General features: G+C 26.1%; 1 protein-coding gene across 5 annotated transcripts in view; it reads right to left on the bottom strand.

Moving 5' to 3' along the window:
- The window catches only part of LOC114934345 (G protein-coupled receptor Mth2), a 37,437-nt gene extending 25,673 nt beyond the window's left edge, over positions 1-11,764 (bottom strand). Inside the window, exons 1-2 of one of the 5 annotated variants that reach the window (XM_085490177.1) lie at positions 7,144-7,591; positions 5,869-6,036 (exon numbers count right to left, since the gene is read on the bottom strand). In XM_085490177.1, coding sequence (XP_085346303.1) covers positions 5,869-6,009 — 141 coding nt within the window. In that variant the 5' untranslated portion in view covers positions 6,010-6,036; positions 7,144-7,591. Of the gene's footprint in view, positions 1-5,868; positions 6,037-6,119; positions 6,599-7,143; positions 7,592-10,794 lie in introns of those variants that run through there. The other 4 variants (XM_085490178.1, XM_085490176.1, XM_085490175.1 and 1 more) reach the window with 4 other exon arrangements.
- Between the last annotated feature and the right edge of the window lie 14,108 nt (positions 11,765-25,872).

Genomic DNA, 25,872 nt, shown 5'->3' with positions numbered 1-25,872 from the left:
CGTAAATAACAATTCAATCATCATTTAACCGTGTGCACTAATGGTAAGTAAAAGCACAATATAAATTGATAATAGTCAAAAATATCATAAATATCATAAATAAACTGACGGAGTTAAAAAGGAGAAATAAACATAATCCAAACAATAAAAAAAAAACAACAAAGTGAAGGATAATTAAAATACGTTAAGAATAATGTCATAAATAGCGTTTAAATTATCAGTGTCCCTTTGTAAATTAATAGCATCTTTATGTTTTTTAATATAAATCATTTCGCTGATTTCTCTCTTTTTAATATTACATTCATTATGCAAAATAGAAACCGACGACCAACCAAAATCATAATCCTATGGTTACTAATAACAGAGTGATTGCTCTTGTGATTTTTTATATTATTATAATGCTATCTAATCCGTGTCTCAAGATAACATTTGGTTTGTCCAATATAGCATGCCGTACAGTCATTACACGCAATTTTATAAACAATCTTCATTCTCCTGCCAGGTATAAGTTGATCCTTCCCTTTTAAGATCAAAGTGTCAAGTTTTTTGAAAACCGTATAAAGCATACTCAACCCATGATTCTTTAAAATCCGACGAACATCCTCACTTAAACCCTTGATGTACGAAAGGACAATACATCTCGACATGTGCGGGGTTTTTTTAATACTCATTATCTGTTGATCACTCAAAAAATATAGGTATCTTAAATTTTAATAATAAAATATAAATAAAAATAATGAACAATCCAGCTCTGTATTTGAAATAACAAATTATTAAAATGGTGAATTAAGGCCAACTAACGAGCAACATTAAAAAACAAACTAAATTAATATATGAATGATTTTAATGTTAAAAATTCACATATTTTAAATTTTACAAACGTTTCCACTGTACTAGTCTTTATCAGTGTTAAACTTATAAATATAATCAATCTAATAATGTACAAAAAAATTTTTTTAAAAGACAATTTATATTACATTATTTTAAAACAAACAATAAAATTTTAAAAACAAGACTTCGGAACTGAGTCATTAGGCTAAAAAATGCAAACCAAAGGATATAAAATTTCCTGTTTTTTCGTGTGTCATCGCCTTATCTTATATAAATTATTGCAAATTTGCTGTCACAACTGTTAAAACTATGTGAGTTCTGAATTGAAGGGATCATCTTCTAATTCCAACGTTTGACGACGTGGAAATCGTTGTCCCTTAGTTCTGCCGCTAAATATAATACAATCTTAACGTTGTGACTATGTGAATTACGAAAACTATTTGATTTTACAATTAATATATTAATCAGCTTACTTATGTGAATAAGGATATCTGCCACTGCGATTTGAATTTTCCTTTTTGTTCTCAACACAGTTATGTGTCATTGTCCCTTTATATATTGTGGTGAGAGCCTCCTTCGGTTTGCATTTTTTAGACTAATGATTCAATTCCGAAGTCTTGTTTTTTAAATTTTATTGTTTGTTTTAAAATAATGTAATATAAATTGTCTTTAAAAAAATTTTTTTTGTACATCATTAGGTTAATTATATTTATAAGTTTAACACTGATGAAAACTGTAGTACAGTGGAAACGTTTGTAAAATTTAAAATATGTAAATTTTTAACATTAAAAGCGTTTATATATTAATTTAGTTTGTTTTTTTAATGTTGCTCGTTAGTTGGCTTTAATTCACCATTTTCATAATTATTGTAGATATCTTAATCTCTGGTGTCACCGAATTACACCGAAAACATCCACCGGATAACAGTTGTTCAAGAGAATCTTTTTTACTATGGAAATATTCAGTGTATGAAATTTTCTATCCGAAAATAAAATAGCTCTGTTCGTGAGATTAATTATTGTATTAATGTTATACTTATGAAGATGGCTAGACAAATAATTATTCTGCCAGAAAAAGTTGATTTTCTGTGCCAGTTAGTTATTAGGTTGTTATTATTTCTAATAATAGTAGTGTCTAAAAAATTAATAGATCCATTACTTTTAATTTCATATGTAAACTTCAATCTGGTATGATAATTATTAAAATTATTAAAATATTATGTATATAATGTTAATGTACCGAATTTCTATTATGTACATATAATTTTAATTAGTGAATTTCTATTATATTCATAATTTTAAATCCTGAATTTCTATTAAATACATAATTTTAATTCCCGAATTTCTATTATGTACATAATTTGTATTCCTAAATTTCTATTACGTATATAATTTTAATTTATTAAATTTCTAATTTCTATTATGTATATAATTTTATTTCATCGAATTTCTATTATATAAATAATTTTAATTTGCCGAATTTTTCTATTATGTACATAATTTCAATTTGCCGTATTGCTTCCTCATAGAGGAAACTGTTTTGATGAAAAAAAAATTTTTTCAGATTTCTATACCAATGTGTTTAGAATGTTCCAAAACATCGAAAAAACACATTTTTAAAAAATGGGTATGTATGTACGGATGTATGTGCACACCTACACTTGTGTTTTTTTATATCTCAAAAATTATTTGACTTGGAGCGGTCTAATTTGGCATACAAGTAAAGTAAAATAACAGTTTTATTTACTGTAATTTTTATGTAGCTTTAAGGCTACATAAAAGAGGATCTAATTCAGGGTCGAAACGTTGCTGAGTAAATAAAGTAATTTTTCCATTATTAGCCGGTTTGGTCGTCTAAAGAATATCAACCTTGTTATTATATTACATTTATAACATAAAACGTGCTAAAAAAAGTTTTCATTTTTTAATATTAAATAATAAATATTTATTATTTTATTATTAAATCATTAAGGGTTACAGATAATTTAATCGAATTAATCAATTTTAACAAGTCAAAATTAATAAATTTAAAATAATTTTTTAAGTTTATTAATTATAATAAATGTCATATTGAATATATAATTTTAAATTTATTATGTTGATATATCGAATTTACATTCAAAAAATTTATTTGCAATTCTTAACATTTTAATTCAATTTTTTAACGATGTAATGAATCCAACATATAGGGTAACTGTTTAACCAAGGTGATCAATCTTATTTTATTCTGTTGTTAATGGATAGATTGAATTTTTTTTCTGTTAAAAATTAATAAACAAAAGGCTTTGAAAAAGTTAACGAATAAAAAGTTAATTATAGTGAACATCATGAAATTTTTCATGAACTCTCTCTTTTACAATCAGAAATGCCTTCAATCGATTCCGACCGTCAGAAGAATGGATATGAATTGCAATGCAATGATATTTCTAATTAAAGACATGCGATTTATATTATATAGATGGTCAAGTTTTAATCAACTTCTTTTGATAATATTAACTGAAGAGAATCAAAAGGAGAACCCAAACATATGACTTGAAGAAGTAAAATACTGCCTATTGGATTGACTTTTTTTATTTGCACCTCGATCCGCGCTTTGTTCTTATTAGCCGTTGTATTTAAATTTTTTCTGCTATTTGTAAATTATATACATAAAAACAACTATGTATTCTTTTACACAAATTGATTTCTATTATTTTGTGCAGAAATATTTATTAAGGTAAGATAATCAAAAAATGAATATTTTACAAGATATATTTTATAATTTATATAAAATATATTTTATAGTTTATGTAAAATTATGTCAAATTAAAATAAAAGAACTCGTAAACTATTCAATTTTTAAATATTTTATGATGTACTTGCTGAATTCGGTTTAAAATACACTAAAAGATGAACATAAAAAATTGTAGGTTTATTTATAAAAGAACTAAAGGTGATAAAAAAACTGATAAAAAATATACTAAGCTTCTTAAAAGCCTCATTGAATTATATTATATAACAAAAATTTTTATCGGTCCATCAACAACAGAATAATTTAAGATGATCGTATGTTCACCCTGTATGTGTTCAGGGGATATTTTAAGAGATATGCACTCAATTATCTTAAAACTAAAACATATCTGAGAAAAATGTTTTATTTAAAAGTTGCAGGGTTTCGAAGAAAACATTGTAATCTAGAATTTCCCTTGGATGGCATTTTTTAAAGTCATTTAGAGGTCAACATAATTTTCTTAAACGAAGCCATTCTAAGATTTTTATATAAATTAATTTTTCGTAATATTTAATATAAGAAGTTATAAGAGTAGGATAGTCAAAAGCTGAATAATTTATGAGATATTTTACACTTTTGTTTGACATAATCTTATATGAACTATAAAATATCGTAAAATTCATTTTTAGTTAATTTTACCTCAATAATTTTATGCACAAAATAATGACAAAATTGTGTAAAGAAAACATATAGTTGATTTTAATAAAAAGTATGTAAATTGCAATTAGCTAGCAACTTGACCTTCAAATGACTTTAAAAACACCATTTATAAAGGCAACTCTAAGTGACGATATTATGTTCCTATCGAAATATCCTACAACTTTTATATTTGAAACATTTTTCTCAAAATTGTTTCTGAATTGTTTTACTTTCAAGATAATCGACTATATTACTTAAAATGAGAAACATCTTGTATGTGTGTATTTTATTATGTATAAATATATAATATATGTAATCATAAAAATACTATTATAACTTCAATTTACAATAATATTTCATTTTTAGCACATATACATTATCATAACTGTAATATAATAAATTAATTAAAATAGTTATTTTTTACAAACTTTAAATTTCTTAAAGTTATAACAGAAAAGAGTATTTTAAAGATTTGTATGCATAACAAAAAATTATAAAAAACAATTATTTTTATTCTCGTGTTCGAAAAAATTATTTTTTATTACACATTATATTATATTAATAATTGCTCGTGCAAACTAATAAATAATAGGGCATTAATATAGAATTATGCAGGGTTGGGTAACTAAATAATTTTTTAAAACTAATGGTAATAATTTAATCGACCAACTCTGGCAAATAAGTAATTTTATTGAATATTCACAACGTTTCGGCCGTGGGTTTCGGCCCTTATCAAGTGCTATGTTCCTAAAACAAAGTAAATCACAACTTTTTTAAAAAACAAAAATTCGATCTTAGAATATGACATGATATAATAACATGATAGTATGAAAACAAAATAACTATGTATTATCATAGTTATTTCGTTGTGAATATTCAATAAAATTACTTATTTGCCAGAGTTGGTCGATTGAATTATTACCATTTTTTAATTATTATCTAGTGACTTTATAGTTTTATATCATCTTTATAGTTTTTTAAAACTAAGTTAAGTTAAAATTAGTTGCTTATAAAATTAACTTAGTTAAGTTAAAAGTTGCATGAAAAGAAATTAACTCAGTTAAAGTTAAGATTAAATTAACTGAAGTTAAATCAAAAGTTAATTTTTAAAAATATATTAAATTTGAATTTTGTTTGTTAATTTTTTTAAAATTTATAATAACAAATAATAAAGAAATTTGGATTTTATATAGAAATTTATTTTTTGCTAATTACAATTGATGAACATAAAAATTAATAATACTTTAATTTAAAAATAATACATTTATAACTTATAAAAAAAAACAACATTCAGAGATAAAATTATTATATATACAGAGATATAATTAGTATTCAGAGATTAAAAAATAAGTTTAAAGTAAAAAATAACTAGTTGAATTTAAAAATTAATAAATTTTAAATTAACTAAGCTAAGTTAAAAGTTAACTTTTTAACCGTTTTTTAAACTTTTAACTAATTAACTAGTTATTACCCAACCCTGGAATTACGTATAGTAGACATATACATATATATATATGTATATACATGTATACGCGTATTAGAGCGAAGCAACGCTAAAATTAGAATCGTTGATAAATTATACGAATCCAACACGAAGAATAATGCGATTGGACTTGGAATTATCTCTACCTCCGAATAAACATGAGAGATGATAAAGCTTTCCTCCCATGATCCCTTTGACTTTTCTTCCGTCTGATTACTTTCGAGAGCGGTTGCGATCAGGATCGCAGGACAAGCGAGGAACAGGGCCGTTCTCAGATGACGTTTCATTCTGTACTAATTAGTGAAGTTGTGCTGCTGCGAAATGTGGCAACTCGAAATAATTATTATCACCATCGCCTCTCGCAGTGTTATCGCCTCGTTTACGGAAGCTTACTCACGAAAGTGCCGCAAGAAATGGCGAAAGAGAGAGAGAGGAAGTGAATGCGATGACTCTCTTGGGAGTACGCGCACGCGCTGATAGACTTTTCTCTTTTATGACCCATATAATATAATAATGCCTGATTAATCTTTTACTATCACGCTTAGATTAATTTTATTACGTTCCGTTGCTTTGTTAGTGAATTGCTAAATTAAGCTCAATCGAGTTAGTAAAAGAGCATGCAAACTTAGAATATATTTTAAAGGACAGCACGGCCCTAATAGCATATCATATTCGAAAGACATTCTGAGGATATCCAGAGAACATCCTTAGGATGTCCTCTGAACGTCTTCGGGATATGTATGCTGTTAGGAAGATTACACAATAACAATCGTAAAATATAGTTATTTATAAATAAAATAAAAGCCTTCAATTAATAAAAATGAAAAAATGTATATAGCATATATTAAATGACAAATAATTATATAAAATGTTAAAAATATGCAATAATTTATGTATGATATTTTTTAAGTGATCACTTAGTAAATTAAAGAGACTAAATGATTGATAACAACTAAAATATCTAATTTGCATTTCAATGTAATCATATTTTCTGTGAAACGATCATTATTTAAAATCAAACACATTTATGTAAATAAATCAAAATACGTATAAACCAAAACGTATGTATATATATATATATATGTATGTATATATACATTTATACATATATGTGTGTATATATATATATACACACACACATATATGTATAAATGTATGTATACATATATATATATATATATATATATATATATATATACATACATATATATACATACGTTTTGATTTATATGTTATATATTATATATATATTTACATACATAGTGAGATGAGAGATAATAATGTATAGTATCTGTATAGCTATAAATATTCTTAAGAATACATCGAAACTAATATGTACAATATAGAAACTTTGATCCTTTGGTTTTAATCAATTTGTTGAATAAGCAAATTTGATTGTACATAAGAGGAAACGTCGTTACCTGTTATATAATGTGGTAAAAAGATATTCTATTACTATAAATTGCAAACTTTCTATTCCGTTAATCTCTAATTAATAATCCAATTAATCTGATTTTTCAAAAAGTGTATATCTAAACATCAAAATATAAAAACAACAAGATTTACGTCAATTTCACGATATAATATAATAATATTATGCATATATATAATATTATCAGAACGTAATAAAAAGAAAGTAAAGTTATATGCGGTTTCTTTTTCCTTTTTTTTTCAATAAATCGTCGAAACAAGAAAAATATTCATTCGGATGAAATATAACACTGTTATCGCTAGCGCGATTAAGGTCGCGACTTTCAGCTATCTCACTGGACTTGATAAAACTGATTCTATTTGGTTTTCGCTCTGCGACTTCTCTTCTAGAGAAATAAGAGAGAGAGCACGCGAGAAACGCATATACTCGCACGAGCAATAAAGCGATACTACCGGACGATGAGTCGTCCACGGCGTTAAAGAAGCGGTCTCTCTACCTGCTGCGAGGCGGTATATGTATGTACACATATATACAGGGCGAACCGAAAGAATCTTCGTTTTTCAAACCATAGCTTTACTAATACCCCGACAGCACGGACGTTCAGTTTTGGTTTCTATTTAGCGGGGTTGGGTAATAAGTTAATTAGTTAAAAATTAAAAAAAAGTTAATAGCTTTTAACTTATAGCTTAGTTAATTTAAAATGTATTAATTTGTAACTTCAACTAATTATTTTTGACCTTAAACTTATTAATTTTTTTCCTAAGTTAAATTTTTTTATCTCTGAATACCATTATTGTTTTTTTTTTATAAGTTATAATTGTATTATTTCTAAATTAAAATATTAATAATTTTTATGTTTATTTGTCATCAATTGTAATTACAAAAAAATATATTTCTAAAAATCAAATTTTTTTTTGTTATTACAAATTTTAAAAGAATTTAACAAACAAAATTCTAACTTAATATAAATAATGTTTTTAAAAATTAACTTTTATTGATTTAATTTTAGTTAATTTAATCTTAAGTTCAATTGAGTTAATTTTTTACTCATGCAAACTTTTAATTTAACTAAATTAATTTTATAAACAACTAATTTTAACTTAACTTAGTTTAAAAAATTATTCACTGATCCAACAATATAAATTCGGACACTTAGCTATATTCAATATATTTCGATGAGAATTCATTACATTTGGAAGAAAACAATAGAAATAGATTTATAAAGTATTAAATGAACTTTTGGAACCAAAAACTTTTAGCAAAGAGAAAAACTATTATAGTAATTGTTTATATCAGACCTCACAGATTTCAATGACCTTGATATATATATATTATCAAGGACATGGCTTTGAGTAACTTTAAAATGAACCCTGAATAAGTTTAAAATAATTATCAAGCTTTTTTAGTTATACAAGAAAATTCGAATTTTTAAATTTAAAAAATTGTACCTTATAAAAAAATAAAAAACCTTAACATAGATCTGTTTAGATAAAGCTTATAACTTTGATTTGAAAAAATAATCGGTTTCTATTTAAAAATATAGTGATTATTAATGAATTTCTCGAAAATGATGCATCATTAAATTAATATCACTGTCTTGTGTCTTTCTTAAACTCAAGCAACTTTTGTGAGAAACATATTTTAGAGTGATAGATACATTTTGATATCGCACTCAGGATAAAATTTATCTTGAAAATCGATAATATGGATTTTAAATTTACACATTATCTCTCTCCAAGCTTTAAAAGAAATATGCGTATTTGACCAAGAATTAAAATTACATTAAATGTATCATTTCATCGTTATTCGCAGATGCTTTTATTTTATTCTACAAAAGATGGCTGCCAATGCAAGAGCAGACAACGAAAACCTTATTATATAGAAACCGGTTTACACTCGTCACCTGTATGTTTTACATGCCTGCAAAAGGGGAAAGAGAAAGAGGAGAAGAGAGATCATTAACATTTGTTTTACGATAAATTGAAAGTATGATGATAGCTCAATGCATGATGTACTCATTGACTTTCTCGAGAGGTTTGTTTTCCTAATAGCACAACATATCCGAAAAATATTCAGAGAATATTTAGAGGATATCCAGAGGACATTCGAACATCCTCAGGTTTTCTGAATATCTTTGGGATATGTGTACTGTTAAGGTTGATTCATCTTTATATCATAAAAGAAAAAACTGTCGATCACGTTGGATTTTTCGAAATACGTAATGTGTAGTAATTGTAATTAAATCGTATTAGAGAAAATGGTAGCATGTGGTTCTTGTGTTATCGCTAATCGCAGAGACATGAGAATCATGCGTCCAGAAAAACGCGCACATACTGTAGCTGATTTCACATATATGACGTCTGTCTATTTATGTTCTATATATTAGTGAGTGGAATATATGTGTATATAGCACTAATAATATTACGTATAATGTATGTATAAACACATTCGCCCACGCACATGTATACATATACATATGCATAAAATTAGCTAGTAATATAATAATAATTTAATTCACAAAAAACTATTCTAAAAAAAAGATAAATCTGAAAATTAAAATTTATCAAGAAATATGAAATATTTCTTAGAATTAACCGAGTGAGAAATTTGGAAGACTGAAACAGTTTTAGAGATGTATATATATATTGAAAAATAACACGTTATTTTTGTAGCGCTGTTATCGTTATGTTACTTTTTTGTAATTGTAACAGTAACGGCGTTAAAATTTTTTTGTATATCGGAAAAATAATTTACACACAGATACATTTTTTTCGATAACGAGTAACGAATTCAACAATTACTGTTATCGTTACTCTTCATACCTATGTGATTTGCTTTCCGTGTAAAGAAAAATATGTGCATAGAGAATATTAAATCTTTTAAATATTAAACAATTTTCAATCAAATTCAGCAACTTTTATTTTAAATTAATTAATTTTAAATTAAATTACGTTATTTTTATATATAAACTTTGGTAAAATAAATCTAATTTATAAATTAGCGTATTTACATCACAAATTTTTTAAAATTGCATAAAGTTTATGAAGATTTAAAAAAGATCTCTAGAAATTTTATTTTAAAAAATCTTTAAAAAAGAATTTTAATCATATTTTTTAAAACTGTAAAAAACTAACAAACTAAGGAGCATGTTTTTATTTATACACAAAATTAGGAAATTTTAAGAAAAAGATTTTCTCTCTCTCTCTCTCGTATATAAAATATATTAATAAATGGTAGGCCTTTTCTGGAGCAGGAAACAAAAATAAAAATTAAATCATTAAATAAAATTAAACGATGTTGATATCAGATGTCAAATATTTATTTATTAAATTAGTAGCGGTTTCCGCCACTAACTTAATAAATGAATATTTGACATCTGATATCAACATCGTTTAATTTTATTTATATTAATTTTAATGATTTAATTTTTATTTTTGTTTCCTGCTCCTAGAAAAGGCCTACTATTTATTAATTTTTTTATATTTCTAACTATCGAGCCAATTAGCATAAGTATAAAATATATTATTAATTTTACATATTAATTAACAACCAAGTAAGGTAAGAACAACAAAACATGCTAAACTATTTATCTCAGCAAATAAAAAGTAAGCTCCATTAACTAATTAGCTAAAATATTTACCTATAATGATGCATAATGTCTGTATTGAAGACATGTAAATGTATAATTTAGCCGAGAGCAGGGAAACGTAGGCGGTAATTAAACAGATGACGTAGCACATAAGTGTTTTGCCGTAGAGATTCTTCAACTCGGGGATAATCGTGTATACCAGAAAAGTAGCGATGAGGAACGGAATGGACACCATAATACCCACATGATGGGCCGTATTTTTTTCATTCAGTGACATATCTTGCGTCACGCAGACCAAAATACCGATTCGGTCGGAAGTCACATGCCAATCGAGACAATAATTCCAGAATGGATATACCTTTCCGTCAGGACCTACGAGACTGCCATTCACTTGGAGGACAACCTTATCCTCCTGATATGCTTCTGGTTGAAGAGCGTAAGTGCCGGCAGGACAATCGATGAAGCTCTCCAGCAAAAAGAATCGCTCTTTAAGCTTGCCAACACATTGGCCAGTCAATAACTCTTCGGCCATTTGTTCCTTTGGTAAAAGCAGATCCGGCATTATCTTCGCCGTCATCGTGGTATCATTTATCTTCTGACATTCCGGCTTCTTCGAGAGATCCTTGGGGAGCACTTCGTCACTGCGACAGCACTTCCTAATGCAGTTGCGTAACTTACAGATGCAACCGTAGGTGACATTATTGTCATCAGTCCAACGTAAATGGGCCGGAATCGTATTGTTGTGGGGGAGAAGGCTGCAATTGTCCCTCTCGATCGATTCTTTCGATGCGATACTGTTTTCCGACACGTTAAAGATCACGCTGAGCGACGGCGAGCAGCGCGGATCATCCCTTAGCACTGATAAGGATTCATTGTCGGCGATATCGCCGCTGCTAGTGATAGCCGTCATCAATAGACCGCACGCGGCGAAGAGGACCACCGAATTAAAATTCCCGGAGCGGCCGCACATTGCGCCGAAGATCGTCAACTATCAGCCGGGATCTATGCGGCGATTATTCGTGGCTCCACTTCGCGCCCGGCGCCCGCCGACACCTCTGCGTCGGCGGATGCGCGGCGTTAGCGGCGGCGCCGCGACGCTCCGAAATGAAATTTCATTACTTTCGAGAATGTTGATCGAGAAGAAAGAAAGTCTCAAATAGAAGGAGCACAGAATGTCCAGTGGACGCCCAGTTTTGGCTCTTATTTAGTTCAAATGTTCATAGATATAATCAGGATTGAATAAGTTAATCATTTTTCTTAAACTAAAGTTAAAATTTATTGCTTATAAAATTAATTTAGTTAAGAGTTAAAAGTTGTATAAACAAAAACTTACCTCAATTAAAGTTAAGTTAAAATTCAATTAACTGAAGTTAAATCAAATATTAATTTTTAAAAACATTATTTATATTATTATAAATTAGAATTATTATTATAAATTAGAATTTTGTTTGTTAATTCTTTCAAAATTTATAATAAATAACAAAAAAATTCTAATTTTTAAATAGAAATATATTTTTTCGTAATTACAATTGATGACAAATGAAACATAAAAATTAATAATACTTTAATTTAAAAATAATACGTGTATAATAACTTATAAAATATACTTATACAATAATGGCATTCAGAGATAAAAGAAATTTAACTTAGGAAAAAAGTTAATAAGTTTAAGATCAAAAATAACTAGTTGAAGTTAAAAATTAATACATTTTAAATTAACTAAGCTAAGTTAAAAGTTATTAACTTTTTTAAACTTTTAACTATTTAACTAGTTATTACCCAACTCTGGACATATTATATGAATGTTTTAAGAATAAATCCATTAAATTGGATGTTTAAAGTATATTTATATATTTGGACGTCTTAAAAATGTTCAATTTACGAACCCATATAGCACAGAACATTTCAATTTACATATTACAGCAAAGTTATAATCTTACAACTTGCAATATTAAAAGAAGTCCTAAAAACGTCTTTGAATTTCAATCCTGTTTTATCGACAAAATGTGAGGTTAGATAAACTATAAATGTATTTATTGGCTATACGGATTGCTTTACCTGAAATTAGAGCGCTTCCACAGATTTATCAATCTGTATAGTCTCATATATCTATAGGTTGCAGAATTATGAAGAAAAATAATTCATACTTACTGCAGCCATCTTGGATTGATGACGTCAGAAGCGAGAAAATATATTATGAAAATATTCTTACAACTTCCCAGACAACACAAAATATTTATAAAATATTTATAGAATATTTATAATAATTATTTTAATATTTTATAAATATTATCATAAATATTTTATAAATGTTTTTGAAGTCTTAGATTCAATAGATAATAAATATTTATCATTAATATAAAAAAATATTTACGATAAATATTATGGTAAATATTATAAATATATTTATTATATCATTATGATACAAATTTTTTAAATTTATATTTTCTTAGAAAGAAATATTTTTATCGGCTCTTAATATTAAGAATATAAATATGATGTTTTTTTTTAAATCGGCCAACAGAGCCAAAGCACGAAAAATTTCTCCATATGTAAGTTTCGAGATTAATTTATATATGGAACTTAGTGATCTCAAACCAAGAGATACAGTTCCGAATAATTAATTTTTCGTGCTTTGGCTCTGTTGGCCGATTTAAAAAAACATCATATTTATATTTTCTTTAATAAATACTCGCAGTAAGAAATCATGAGTTAAAAAAATATAATCAACGATTTTTCAATCAAAACGATCGGTTGATATAGTCTAATCTAAAATTTGATCGATTAGATGTTTTTGTGTTTTTTCAAACTCTATTAGCCATTTATAAAAAATTAAAAATGTGTAAAAAATGTTTATAAGTAACTTATTAGGTACATTTATTTTAAAATAGAATATAAAATTATAATATGCACTGAATATACGTAGGCAGAAGAGTAGTCTCGTATATATTGATTTGTACGTAAATTTATTTGTTAAAAGACATTCTGTTGTAGAATGTAGCTCAAAAATAGAAATAATTTTTTGACATTTTTAATTTTATTAATTTCCGTTTTTGCCAGCCTTATATAATTCTCACGATGAAAATCAAATACGAGAAAGATACGTCACAGCGGTAAATGAAAGAACTAATAATTTAGTTAAAAAATATTTACAAAATAATTATTATAAATATTTATCTTTACATACCATAAATATTATACGAAATATTTAATCTATGTTTTAATAAAAGGTTTTTATAAAACATTTTCAAAATATTTATATAATATTTGAAAAAAATATATATTCATAAATTTATAAAATATTTATAAATTTATATCTTAAATATTGTCTGCTATCTGGGTTACGTTAAAATAAAAATGTTTTTCAATAAAATAGAGCGTTTAAAATCGATAGAACAGACATGTAAAATATAACGAAAACTCTCCTTTTGTTTAAGTAATCAATAATTAACATATATAATATATATATATATATATATATATATATATTATATATGTTAATTATTGATTACTTAAACAAAAAGAGAGTTTTCGTTATATTTTACATGTCTGTTACAGTTACAGGTACGTTGCATTTTACATGTATTTATTATCTATTGAATCTAAGACTTCAAAAACATTTATAAAATATTTATGATAATATTTATAAAATATTAAAATAATTATATATATATATATATATATATATATATATATATATACATGTCAAATTGAATTGAGCCTAACCAAGAACAAAAATAAAATAAATATTTACTTTTACATATTAAATAATGCTAAAATGAAAATCTTCGGTATATTTTAACACTACAACAATTATGTTAAACATAAAAACACTGCAGTAAAACGAAAAATAACACGTAAATCGCAAGAATAATTTAGTTTGCTAAAATGTCATTTATACTTATTATTAATAAACAAAATCGCGCGCGTATTATTTATTAATTATATTATTTTTGTTTATTAGTGTACATCTTTTGTCGATAAAATAATATGGAGATTCTTATTTCTAATAATGGAAATATTACTTAAATATTAAAGAGGAAAAAATCATATATTTTTAAGAAATAAACGTTGGATTCACCCTATCAATTTACAAAAAGATGATGTAAATGATTTTTCAACTTTTGTGAAAGAACTTAAAAATGATGTAGGTCTTTTTTTCTTTACATCAAAGTGATGTCAGAAATACATATATAATAATCTTTTAAAAAAAATATTTTCATTTTTTATTTAAAAATGGTTTAAGAAAATATTTAACTCCAAAGCAGCGTTTATTAAAGACACTAAGATATTTAAATTATAGTTATTTTTATTCCAATAAGTTTTTACAAAAAAATAGAAAATATTTTAAGATATTCAAAACTAAGTAATGTTTTAAAAATTTTCTTTTAAGAATGTTCTGTTTTTTTTTTGTAAACTAGTGTATTTTGTAAATATCAAATTATTTAATATTAATATATGTATATAAATAATAAAGTTTTTTCTTCATGATATTTATACTTCACTGTTGTCATATTAATATTTATATTCTCCATATTTAATTTTCTCTAAATTTAGTCCATTTCTTGGTTCCTTGTTTTAAAATTAAAAAATTCCTTATTTCTATTTTTATTTCTAATATTTAATATTTATTCTTTTAAAGCATAACTACAAATAAGAAAGGCCTAAGAGCCATACGTGGTTTATTCCTTTATGTCTAAAATGTATTTCTATTTCTAATTATAATATTTTCTCTATTGTATGCAGAACTTTAATAAGATTTTATTCTCATCGTTTTATCTTCATATATCAATAACAGAAAATATATTAGATTCTAAATTTCAATTAATTATGGTCTTTTCCTTTAATCCTCAATAAGTTTTGTGTTTAATTTTGATTAATTATATTAATTAACGAAGAAAATTAATAATGCTGTAAAAAATGCGAACACAAGTGCTACACAAGTCTATTGTTTAAAATTTTCTCAATTCGAGATTGGATTTCATGTTTGGCTTAAAATAAAGAAAGAGAAAAAAAAAGTGTAGTTTTTGTGTGCTAAAATATATAGAATAAATCTTTTTCTTTAATTGGGCCGAACTATTCACTTAAGTTAAAAATCTTTCTTTGGTTAAAATAAAATAATTTTTATTTAAATTTAATTTTAATCTTGTCACAAAATATACAATTTGAATTTTGCACTGAAATGAAAATGAGGACTGCAGAAAGAGAGAAATTAAATATATATTGACAAATATTTTTTAATTACATATAAAGAAAATTATATAACAAGAAAAAAGTTATAATAAATATATTGTATATACAATTAATATATAATACTTTCTGTTATAAAAAGTTATTACCATTAGAATATTTATTAAATTTTTCACGAAATGATGAATAGAATCGATTTATGATTCTGTTTTTATATAAATACAGCATTATACACATTTGCAAAATTTAATTATATAATATTTTTTAAACACACTTATGCACTTTTAGTATAATATTAATTAGATCAACTTATTTTATTGAATGTATAAAAATATCGCCAAAAATACATCATAGATGTAAAAAAGTGATAAGTATATCTTTTACATTTAATCATTCTTTATAATAATAATAATAGCGTTTTTAAATAAAATCTCTTCAACCAAAATAATTTTTTTTTACAAAATAAATGGAATTTATAGAATTGAAAAGTACATAAATATAAATTAATGGTATAAAAAAGTATTGAAAATCGCAAAAAAGATCTAGTTTATGTTAAAATATTTTGTTTTGTTAATAGACAACAAATCATATCAGACATAAAATCAGTTTTTTATATTATTAATTTATTATATACATATATATTTAATTATATACATATATATTTATTATATACATATATATTTAATTCTATTTTTGTAAAACAATTGTTATAGAAGAAATTTTATATTTGAAAAAATTTGTTTCAATTGAGAAAGAAAAATATATTTAGCGCCTTTTTTACATCTCTGCCTTTTTTAAGGCAAATTCGCATTTTCGCAAAATATACATATATATTTATAGTTTTTAATATTAATATTCATACATCTCTACTAATCTCCGCAGATATATTAAGTACATTTCATTGTGATATTAATACATACAGTAAAATTCAACTATTTTTTTAATACAAATACTGTGTTTGAAAAATTGCCGCATTTAAGAAATATAATTACTTGTTTACCAAATTATAAGAATACGCAATTATAAAGATTCTCTTAAATATAAATGTCAAATCAAGATAAAAAGTGGCAATAGGTGCCAAGCGCAATAAATAGGGTGTAATAATATAATTTATTGTAAAATTCTTTTTTTTTTTTTTGTTATTCAGACTTCGCAACACACACTTGAAATATCGGGAAGAAGGACTTGTTAAAACGATAATCATGATTAAATGTCGCATAACTTAGCATCTCAGACCAATCGTCTTGCACATCTATTGGTCAACAGCGAAGAACCGTTTTAATTTTATATTTTAATATTTAACTAACTTTGTATTTTTAACATTTAACTTTGTATTTTAATATTTAACTTTTATGTATTGAAAAAGACTGTAGTGCAGTCGAAACGTTTACGATTTATATTGTTTCTGTAACGGAATGATAATTTAATTATTTAACTATTAATATATATATATATATATAAAATTTTTACATCTTATTTATTTGCTCGTTCAGTTGGCCTACTATATTTGATTTGTTTAATTTTGTTAATTTATACGAGCCTTTCATTAATTAATTATAATTTATTGTAATTATAAAATTATTGTAAATATAAATATATCATCAATATACACAAATAGCATACGTTTTGATTCCTTTTTTTAATAAATCATAATAAAAAGTTTTAAATATAGACTGTAAATAAGAAAAAAATTGTAATGCGATTAAACGGACAAAAAATAACTAAATGAAAAAAATAGTTAATTTTAATTAATTCAAAATTAAAATTTAAACTAAGGTCTTTCATGTCATATAAGCAGTGACGAATTCAAAGCATAGCTTTCAAAATGTATCGCCGAGATCTCCAAGATATATCACTCCTCAATTGCGGTACAGGAAGTAAAGAATAGAAGAATTAGCTGAGGCCTCCTTATGTGTATATTTTCATGCCAGAAACGCTCGAGGTTTAAAGATGTAAATAAATATATGTAAAGAATAGCTGTGCTGTGAGAATATCACGTGAAAGGTTCAAAACTTGATGAACATGATTATAAAGTATGCGTATCTTGATGATGTTTCAATTTTCGAGTATTTTTTTTATTACATCTTGTTATATTATAGATACATATAATAAGTATCGTGGGTTAATTATAATTTTCTTTTTATATTTTTTATATTGGTCTGCATATTTTACTTTGTTAATAGAAAGATTTCTTTAGCCATATTGTTTATATCAAAAATGTAATTTAAGGAAGTTATAATTCATCAATAATTTCCACGCATCATAATTTCATAATTATTTATTAATTTTGAATATATTTAGCAATGTTCAAATAAAATTTGAGAACAAATATATTATAATTAATCTGTCTTTAATCATAAATATTTCAAGTATATATAATTGTGGAACTAATCGTTACAAAATTAGCAAATGAACAATCATGATGTGCGAATATCTAGACGCAATGCATTTGATCCGGAAGTAGCTATTTTGAAATGTGAAGGCATTCGTGACGGCGAGTGTAAACAATCAGTCTGCGGAATTTATTGATTTATTTAACTGATACAGAGATTTATATAAGATGCGTAATATATAAATTTTTTTTCATGATAATTTTATGATTTAAAAAAAAATTAATAAATATTTTTCACTTGCATACACATGACATTGTATATGTGTTATTCTTAATATTAAATTTTTTAAATAAAAATATACATCTTTATCTAATAAGTAAAATATTGAAACTCATTGCGAATTAATTTTTAATCATTTTTAATATTGACCATTGATCGTTGATAAAAAATGATAAAATGATTATTAATAATCGATCGCTGATAAAAAATTGATATAATCAACAATCGATAATATTGTAACAATACAAAAATACTCTCATTTCAAAAATAATAATAAATCACAGTTATCGTATTTAATCATTTATACATCATTTATACATTTTTAATAATTTTGATTTACTTTTCATTTAAATATTTCTTTTTTTGTTTTAAAATAAATAAATTATTTTTATTCGAATTCGGCGGATAAATCTTCAAAGTGCGTTTACATTGCTCAATATGTCAAGACTCAAACATAGTAGCCAACTGTTAAAACAAAAAATCGTTTTGTTATACTTTATGTAAATGCTTATTTAAGGCCATTGCACATACTTTCCGTAATCTAATTAGATTATGGAAAGTGTGTACAAATGGCTTTACGCAATTGTTCACGTGCGAGTTTATTTTAACAGTTTAAGTTTGATTGCACCAACGTTATTTTGGTTTTAAGTAAGATTTAAATGTGTTTGTTTTTATTTATTCAGAAAGAAGAGATAAAAATAGGTACATATTTAAATCTTGCTTAAAGTCAAGATAATGTTGATGCAATCAGACCTTAGTCAGGTTATTTATATTATTTGTATATAATTAATTGATTACTGCGTTTACTATATTATCACAATGTTATTTTTATTTCTCACAAAATCTAATTAATTATTTAATGATATATATTTTTATGTATATGTTGATATAGACTTTTAATATTTTTAATAAGTAAAAACGGCCAACTCACGAGCAAAGATAAAGGTTATATTTAAAAATGAGTTTATTTAATAGTTAATTACATAATGTATAAACGTTTTGGCTGTACTCAGCCTTCTTCAGTATAACGCCGCGTGAGCATACAAACTAAGTAAAAATTAATCTTAACATATTAGAAACAGAACGGTGTATATAACAAGATGTCAAACATATCGTTTAAATCAACCCACACCCGACTGTGATTGGCCAAAGTTCATAAGACATTTTTTTTTAAATAATAAACGCCGATTTTGTTACTATGAAACAATATAATTATTTGCAACCAAATGCACATTAATCGGTTGAGAGCGAGAATTACAATTGACATATCGATAATTATATTTGACTTCCATGTGTTAGAAGGATCAAAATCTATAAAGAATGAGGCAGTTTGTCAAAAATTTTTTTAATATGTTAAGGTCTCTTTATTAGTTAATCAAAAATATATATAAAAAAATTTTTTTTTACCACTTATATGTGTGTCTCGTTCACAATCATAAGAGAGTCAAACATCTCACATCCAACCAGTTCTAATTGTTTTCGATAATAAAAGTAAAAACTAAAAACGAAAGGAAACAACCGAAGATACTCCCGATAAACATGTTTATCCCTGTATATAATTTAACATCAAACTTTATTTATTAGTTTGTCAATTTTTTGAGAATGACAAAGTAGGCTTCGTTAAGTAATTCTGTGTCCTTGTTTAAATTTAATCCATTATTTTGCTCTTGAATGTGTAACATCTCTGAAATGATTTTCTTATGATAATTAGCTTCAAAATTCAGAATTGTGGTTCCTTCCCAATCAAATGTATGTTTTTCCCCCAATATATGTTCTGAAATTACAGAAAGCTTAGAAGAATCCATTTTTATGTTGTTCCTATGTTCTTTGACTCTTGTCCGTAATTGTCTTTTTGTCTGCCCCACATAAGACGCGTTGCAATCATTGCAATTTAATCTATAAATAACGTTCGAGTTGGAAGAAGCGTGGTTTTTATCTTTATATACTTTAATGAATTTATCTAATTTATTCAAACATCGGTAACCTATTGTAAGATTCTTTTTCTTGATTGTGGAAACAGTCAATTCAGAAATGCTTTTCACATACGGGATGACAATGTTAATCTAATATACGAGCGTTATTTATTATTTTTTATTTTAATATTTTATTATTTAGAAAATAATTTTTTCAATATACAATGACTTTAAAGATTAATTGCGTCTTTTTTTAATAAATTTTTTAAATAAATAATCTCATCTTTTATTTTTCCATTGACATAAAAATATTTTGTATATATATTTGATATTTATAATTATATTTCCAAAATATCTATATTTACTGTTATTGTTGAATAAAATAGTAATAAATGAGAGTTGAGAAGTAATTATTGCTGTTAACATTGTCGAATACAAGGCAGATAACAAAAATAAAACAATATAGAATAATTTTTTAATTTTTTATTGTTATTTATTTCTATATAACTTCTTTTTGATTTACAAATAACGTGCTATAGATAATATGATTGATTGATATAGATAATGAATTGATATTGATAATGAAAATAAAAATTAGTTTTATGATATTTAAAACTTGACACTGTTAGAATGACATCAATGTAAATGCACTTTGAAGATCAAATTCGAATATAAATTATTTATTTATGTTTTAAACTAAAAACGAAATATTTAAATAAAAAATAAATCAAAATTATTAAGAATGTACAAATAATGTACAAACAATTAAACACAATATATTATAACAATGATAATATACGCCTGGTCTATATTAAATATAAATAACTTATAAGATTCCCTTTACGAACCCAACCGCGGATACATGCGTGAAGACCACGAAATTTAATTTTTTCACCGTCTTATACATGTGCACAGAGCACGAAATTTGCTTAGTAATTGCTAAAATTTATTGAAGAACAATCTCGTATTTGAGATCTTAATTCTTCGGTCCCTTTTACCCCCCTCGAGTGATGTAGACGAAAAAAATATATCGGTCCGAAAAATAATATATTATAATTTTACTAGCTTTTCGGACCGCGCTTCGCGCGGTCCTCATATAGCCTATATTAAATATGTTTTAACACAAAAAATTAATTATTTGGCTGGTATTATCGCAAACTATTTCCACATTTGTTTTCCGATTTTCACTAAATTTATACCAAAATAAATGTATAAATTCTTTCGTGGATGACTACTATGTTATCATTTTTTTTTCTCCCAGATATTTTATTTCGCACCACATTTTGCATATATTTAAATATTTATATTTATATTTTTATTTTCTTATTTGTTTATCTTAATTTCTACACAATTTCACGTATTTCGAATATAAAACAGTATTTTAATTAATATATACTTTAACTAATATATACTTAAACTTTTTTTTCTTATTTAACTATTATATCCTTTTTTAAACTTTACTCAATTCTTTTTTATTTTTAATATACCCACCGCTAACCCGATATTATTAGCTCTCATACAATTTCATAATTCTTCAATTTAAAATAAAATTTTCCTGTATATTACATTTTTTGTAAAACATTTTTCACTTCCTTCAATTAAATGTCCTTGATTGCTAAATTCATCAATTTTAATTTTTACACTTTCTCTTTTTGTTACTCTAGAAAATGCCACATAAAGTTGACTATGAGCAAATACAGGATGTGGCAAATAAATTCTAATTTTTTCTAAACTTTGTCCTTGTGATTTATTTATTGCCATAGCAAATGACACTCGAATAGGAAACTGTCTTCGTTTAAACTTAAATGGCAGTTCCAAATCATTTGTAATTAAATCTATCCTCGGAATCATGACAATTTGTCCTCGAGCAGGACCTGTTATAAATTATATTATTTTTCAAATTAGTTACAATAAATCTTGTACCATTATAAAGTCCTTTTTTAGTATTTAAATTTCTTAATAAGATTATTGTAGCACCAACTTTTATTTTAAGCCGATGAACTGGCATTCCAGAAGGTGTCAGTGAGTTTAAGTAAGTAAAGTAAGTAAAAGATGTTTCAAATGCTGGGGATATTATCATATTGCAAAAAATTGTACGCGAGAGGAAGCATGCTATAAATGTGCAGGAAGTCATAACTCGCGTGATTGTACAGCGACAAAGAAGAAATGTGTGAATTGTATGTTCAAAAATCGAACATACAATCTGAATATAAGCGATGACCATGACGCCCTTAGTCCGGAATGTCCGACCTTTAAGAGGGCGCTACGGGAGGAGAAGAGGAGAGCAGGCTGGGAGGACGCTAAATAGCAACCGCAGGAAGAAGCGGAGATAATACTATATACAAATGCGCAAAGTTTAATTGCGCACAGAGATGAGATACAACATCAGATCATGAAGAAAATAAATCCTGCGTTCTTAGCATTATCGGAGACCAGAGTGACTGAGGATATCGAAGACAGTGAAGTGAACGTTCCGGGTTATAGTATAGTTAGATGTAATGCTGAGAATAGGAATACGGGAGGAGTTATTTTATACGTTAGAAGCGATATTAAATATGAAATAGTATTAGAGGGAAAAAAAAATTAGAATCGAATTGTTGGTGTGTTGCGGTAGAAGTAAAAGATAAATTATATAAAGGAGTGATAATGGTAATATATCACTCACCGAGCGCATCGCACGGAGATTTCTTGAGATTTTTCGAGGATATAGTAGAAGAGTTTATAATAAAGGGAGAATGCATGGTAATAGGAGATTTTAATATAGATCTTATGAGAGATTCGTTTTATGCGAATAAACTGCAAACGACAATGCTAAGCTTAGGTATGAAACAATATGTTAACGAACCGACGAGAATTACGAAAGACAGTCAGACAATTATAGATTTGATCTTCGCTAATAATAATAAAATAGTACAGGTAATTCATGAACCTAAAATTACGGATCACGCGTGGCTGAAAGTTGAGCTGAGTGTTAGTAAAACTGAAAGTAAATATAGAGAATTTAGTGCTAGGAATTATAAAGAGTTTGATGAAAATAAATTTGCTATATTAGTGAAAAATAAATTACAAGAAAGCCAGGAATGTCAGTGTGAATGTATGGGTGTCAGTGAGAGGGCGAAAAAACTTGTCGATAGTATAGTGGGTGCGTTAGATGTAATGGCGCCGAGGAAAAAATTTAGAATTCCGAAAGTTTGGGAAGGGAAGAAATGGTTTTCAGACGAAATAAGAGAGGCTGCGGATAGAAGGGATAAGGCATATAGAAGAGCATTGTATGACGATACCGAACAAAATTGGTCGCAGTATAAAATTGAAAGAAATACAGTAGTAAAATTAATTAGGGAGAAGAAAAAAGAATATTATGAAAATATGATAGATCTTAATAAAGAAAATCCTACGTCTATGTGGAAAACCTTGAAAGAAATAATTAGAGGCGAGCCAGTAGGCATAAAAGAAGTAGGAAATATAGATTTTGAAATTTTAGACGATATCGAAGAGTGCAATATAGCTGATAAATTTAATTTATATTATATACAAAGTATTAATAGTATAATAAACTCTATAAAGGTCGTTAGATCCGGTGATATAATCAAACATTGGATGAATATAAATAAAAAAATTATTTATATTATCGAAAATAAAGGATTTATGGAAAATTTCGTGACTATTAAACTAGAGCAGTTAGAAAAAATTGTTATGGGATTGCCGAAAAAGAAAGGTACGGAAGAGGGAATAACTAGCGATATATTGAGGACAACTTTTTCTGTAATAAAAGAGGAATTTGTGAATATAATAAACAATTCTTTAAGAGAAGGTCTCTGTCCGGAAGGTTGGAAAACCTCTACGATAATACCGATTCCAAAGATAGATAAAGCAAAAAAAGCGAGCGATTATAAGCCTATAAATATGTTACCAATATTTGAAAAAGTGTTAGAATTAGTAGTAAAAGAACAACTTGAAATGTATTTGGAAACTAACGATATTATAACAGAACATCAGTCGGGGTTTAGAAAATATTACTCGTGTGAAACAGCGATTCAAACTGTCATTGACGAATGGAAATTAATAGTAAGCGAAGGAAAAATGGTAGGTGTAATTTTCATGGATCTTAAGAGAGCGTTTGAAACAATAGACAGAGAAAGATTATTAGGAAAAATGTATTATTATGGAATTAGAGGAATGGCCTTAGAATGGTTCAAATCATATTTAAATAATAGGAAACAGCAAGTGCGTTTCAATCATACATGGTCTAAATTATTGACAACAGAATACGGAGTGCCACAAGGCTCGGTACTAGGACCTTTACTATTTATAATATATATGTATAAATGATATAATCGAAGGCTGTCCAGAAGGGTGCAATATAAAAATGTTTGCAGACGACACGCTTATATACGTAAGTGGAGAAAGTAGCACGGATATAGAGATAAAATTGAACACGGCTTTTAATATAATCGAACGTTGGATGAATATAAATAAGTTAAAAATGAATGCAAGTAAAACGAAGTATATGATAGTTAGAAGTATTCGAAAAGAATTGAGAGGTAATACTATTTTGAAATGTCTGGACGGAATTGAAATAGAGCGTGTAGAGACTATGAAATATCTAGGTATAATTATCGATGACAGACTTCGATTTCAAGATCACTGTGATTATATGTTAAAGAAAATAGGTAAAAAAACGAGTTTCTTAAATAGAGTAGGTAATTACATATCAGTGTATACTAGATGCATTATATATAAGACAATCATAGCTCCTCATTTTGAGTATTGCGCGACGATATTAATAGGCATGGGGGAGACGCAGATAACCCAACTGCAGAAGGTACAAAACAGAGCTATGAGGATAATACTTCAATGTCATAGATACACCAAAGTGGAAGACATGCTAGAGGCGTTGCAATTTATGTCAGTAAGACAAAGATTACAATATAATATATGTATATTTATTTTCAAGATATTGAATAACCTGTTACCAATTCAGTTAAGAGATAAGTTACAAATAGTAGGAAACGAATGCGATAGGGAAACAAGACAAGCGGGTAATATCGAAATTCAATTTCGAAAAACAAGGAGTGCACAGAAAAGTTTGTTTTATGAAGGAAGTATATTGTATAACGTCCTGCCAGTAGAAATTAAAACTTGCGATAGGCTCGAATTATTTAAAAGAAGATTAAAAGCGCATATCTTACATACAGGGTAGGCCATTTTAATCTTTCCACTAAAATTTCTCAAAATCCAAAAATTTAAGACAAAAATGTTTCAGATAAAAGTTGTATGGTTTCAAGGGGGACATGAGATGGTGTCATTGATTTGACCTTGAATAGCCATTTAAAGGTTACGTGAAGGTCAACTTCAATTTCTTAAATGGAACACTATATTTTTTCTTGCATACTTTTGTAGCTGACTTCGAGATC

This window comes from Nylanderia fulva, unplaced genomic scaffold, assembly GCF_048542155.1.
Source record: "Nylanderia fulva isolate GAGA-0341 unplaced genomic scaffold, ASM4854215v1 Scaffold99, whole genome shotgun sequence".
NCBI lineage: Eukaryota > Metazoa > Arthropoda > Insecta > Hymenoptera > Formicidae > Nylanderia > Nylanderia fulva.
The sequence above is the reverse complement of the archived record's forward strand: the minus strand, read 5'-3'. Positions and strand labels throughout refer to the sequence as shown.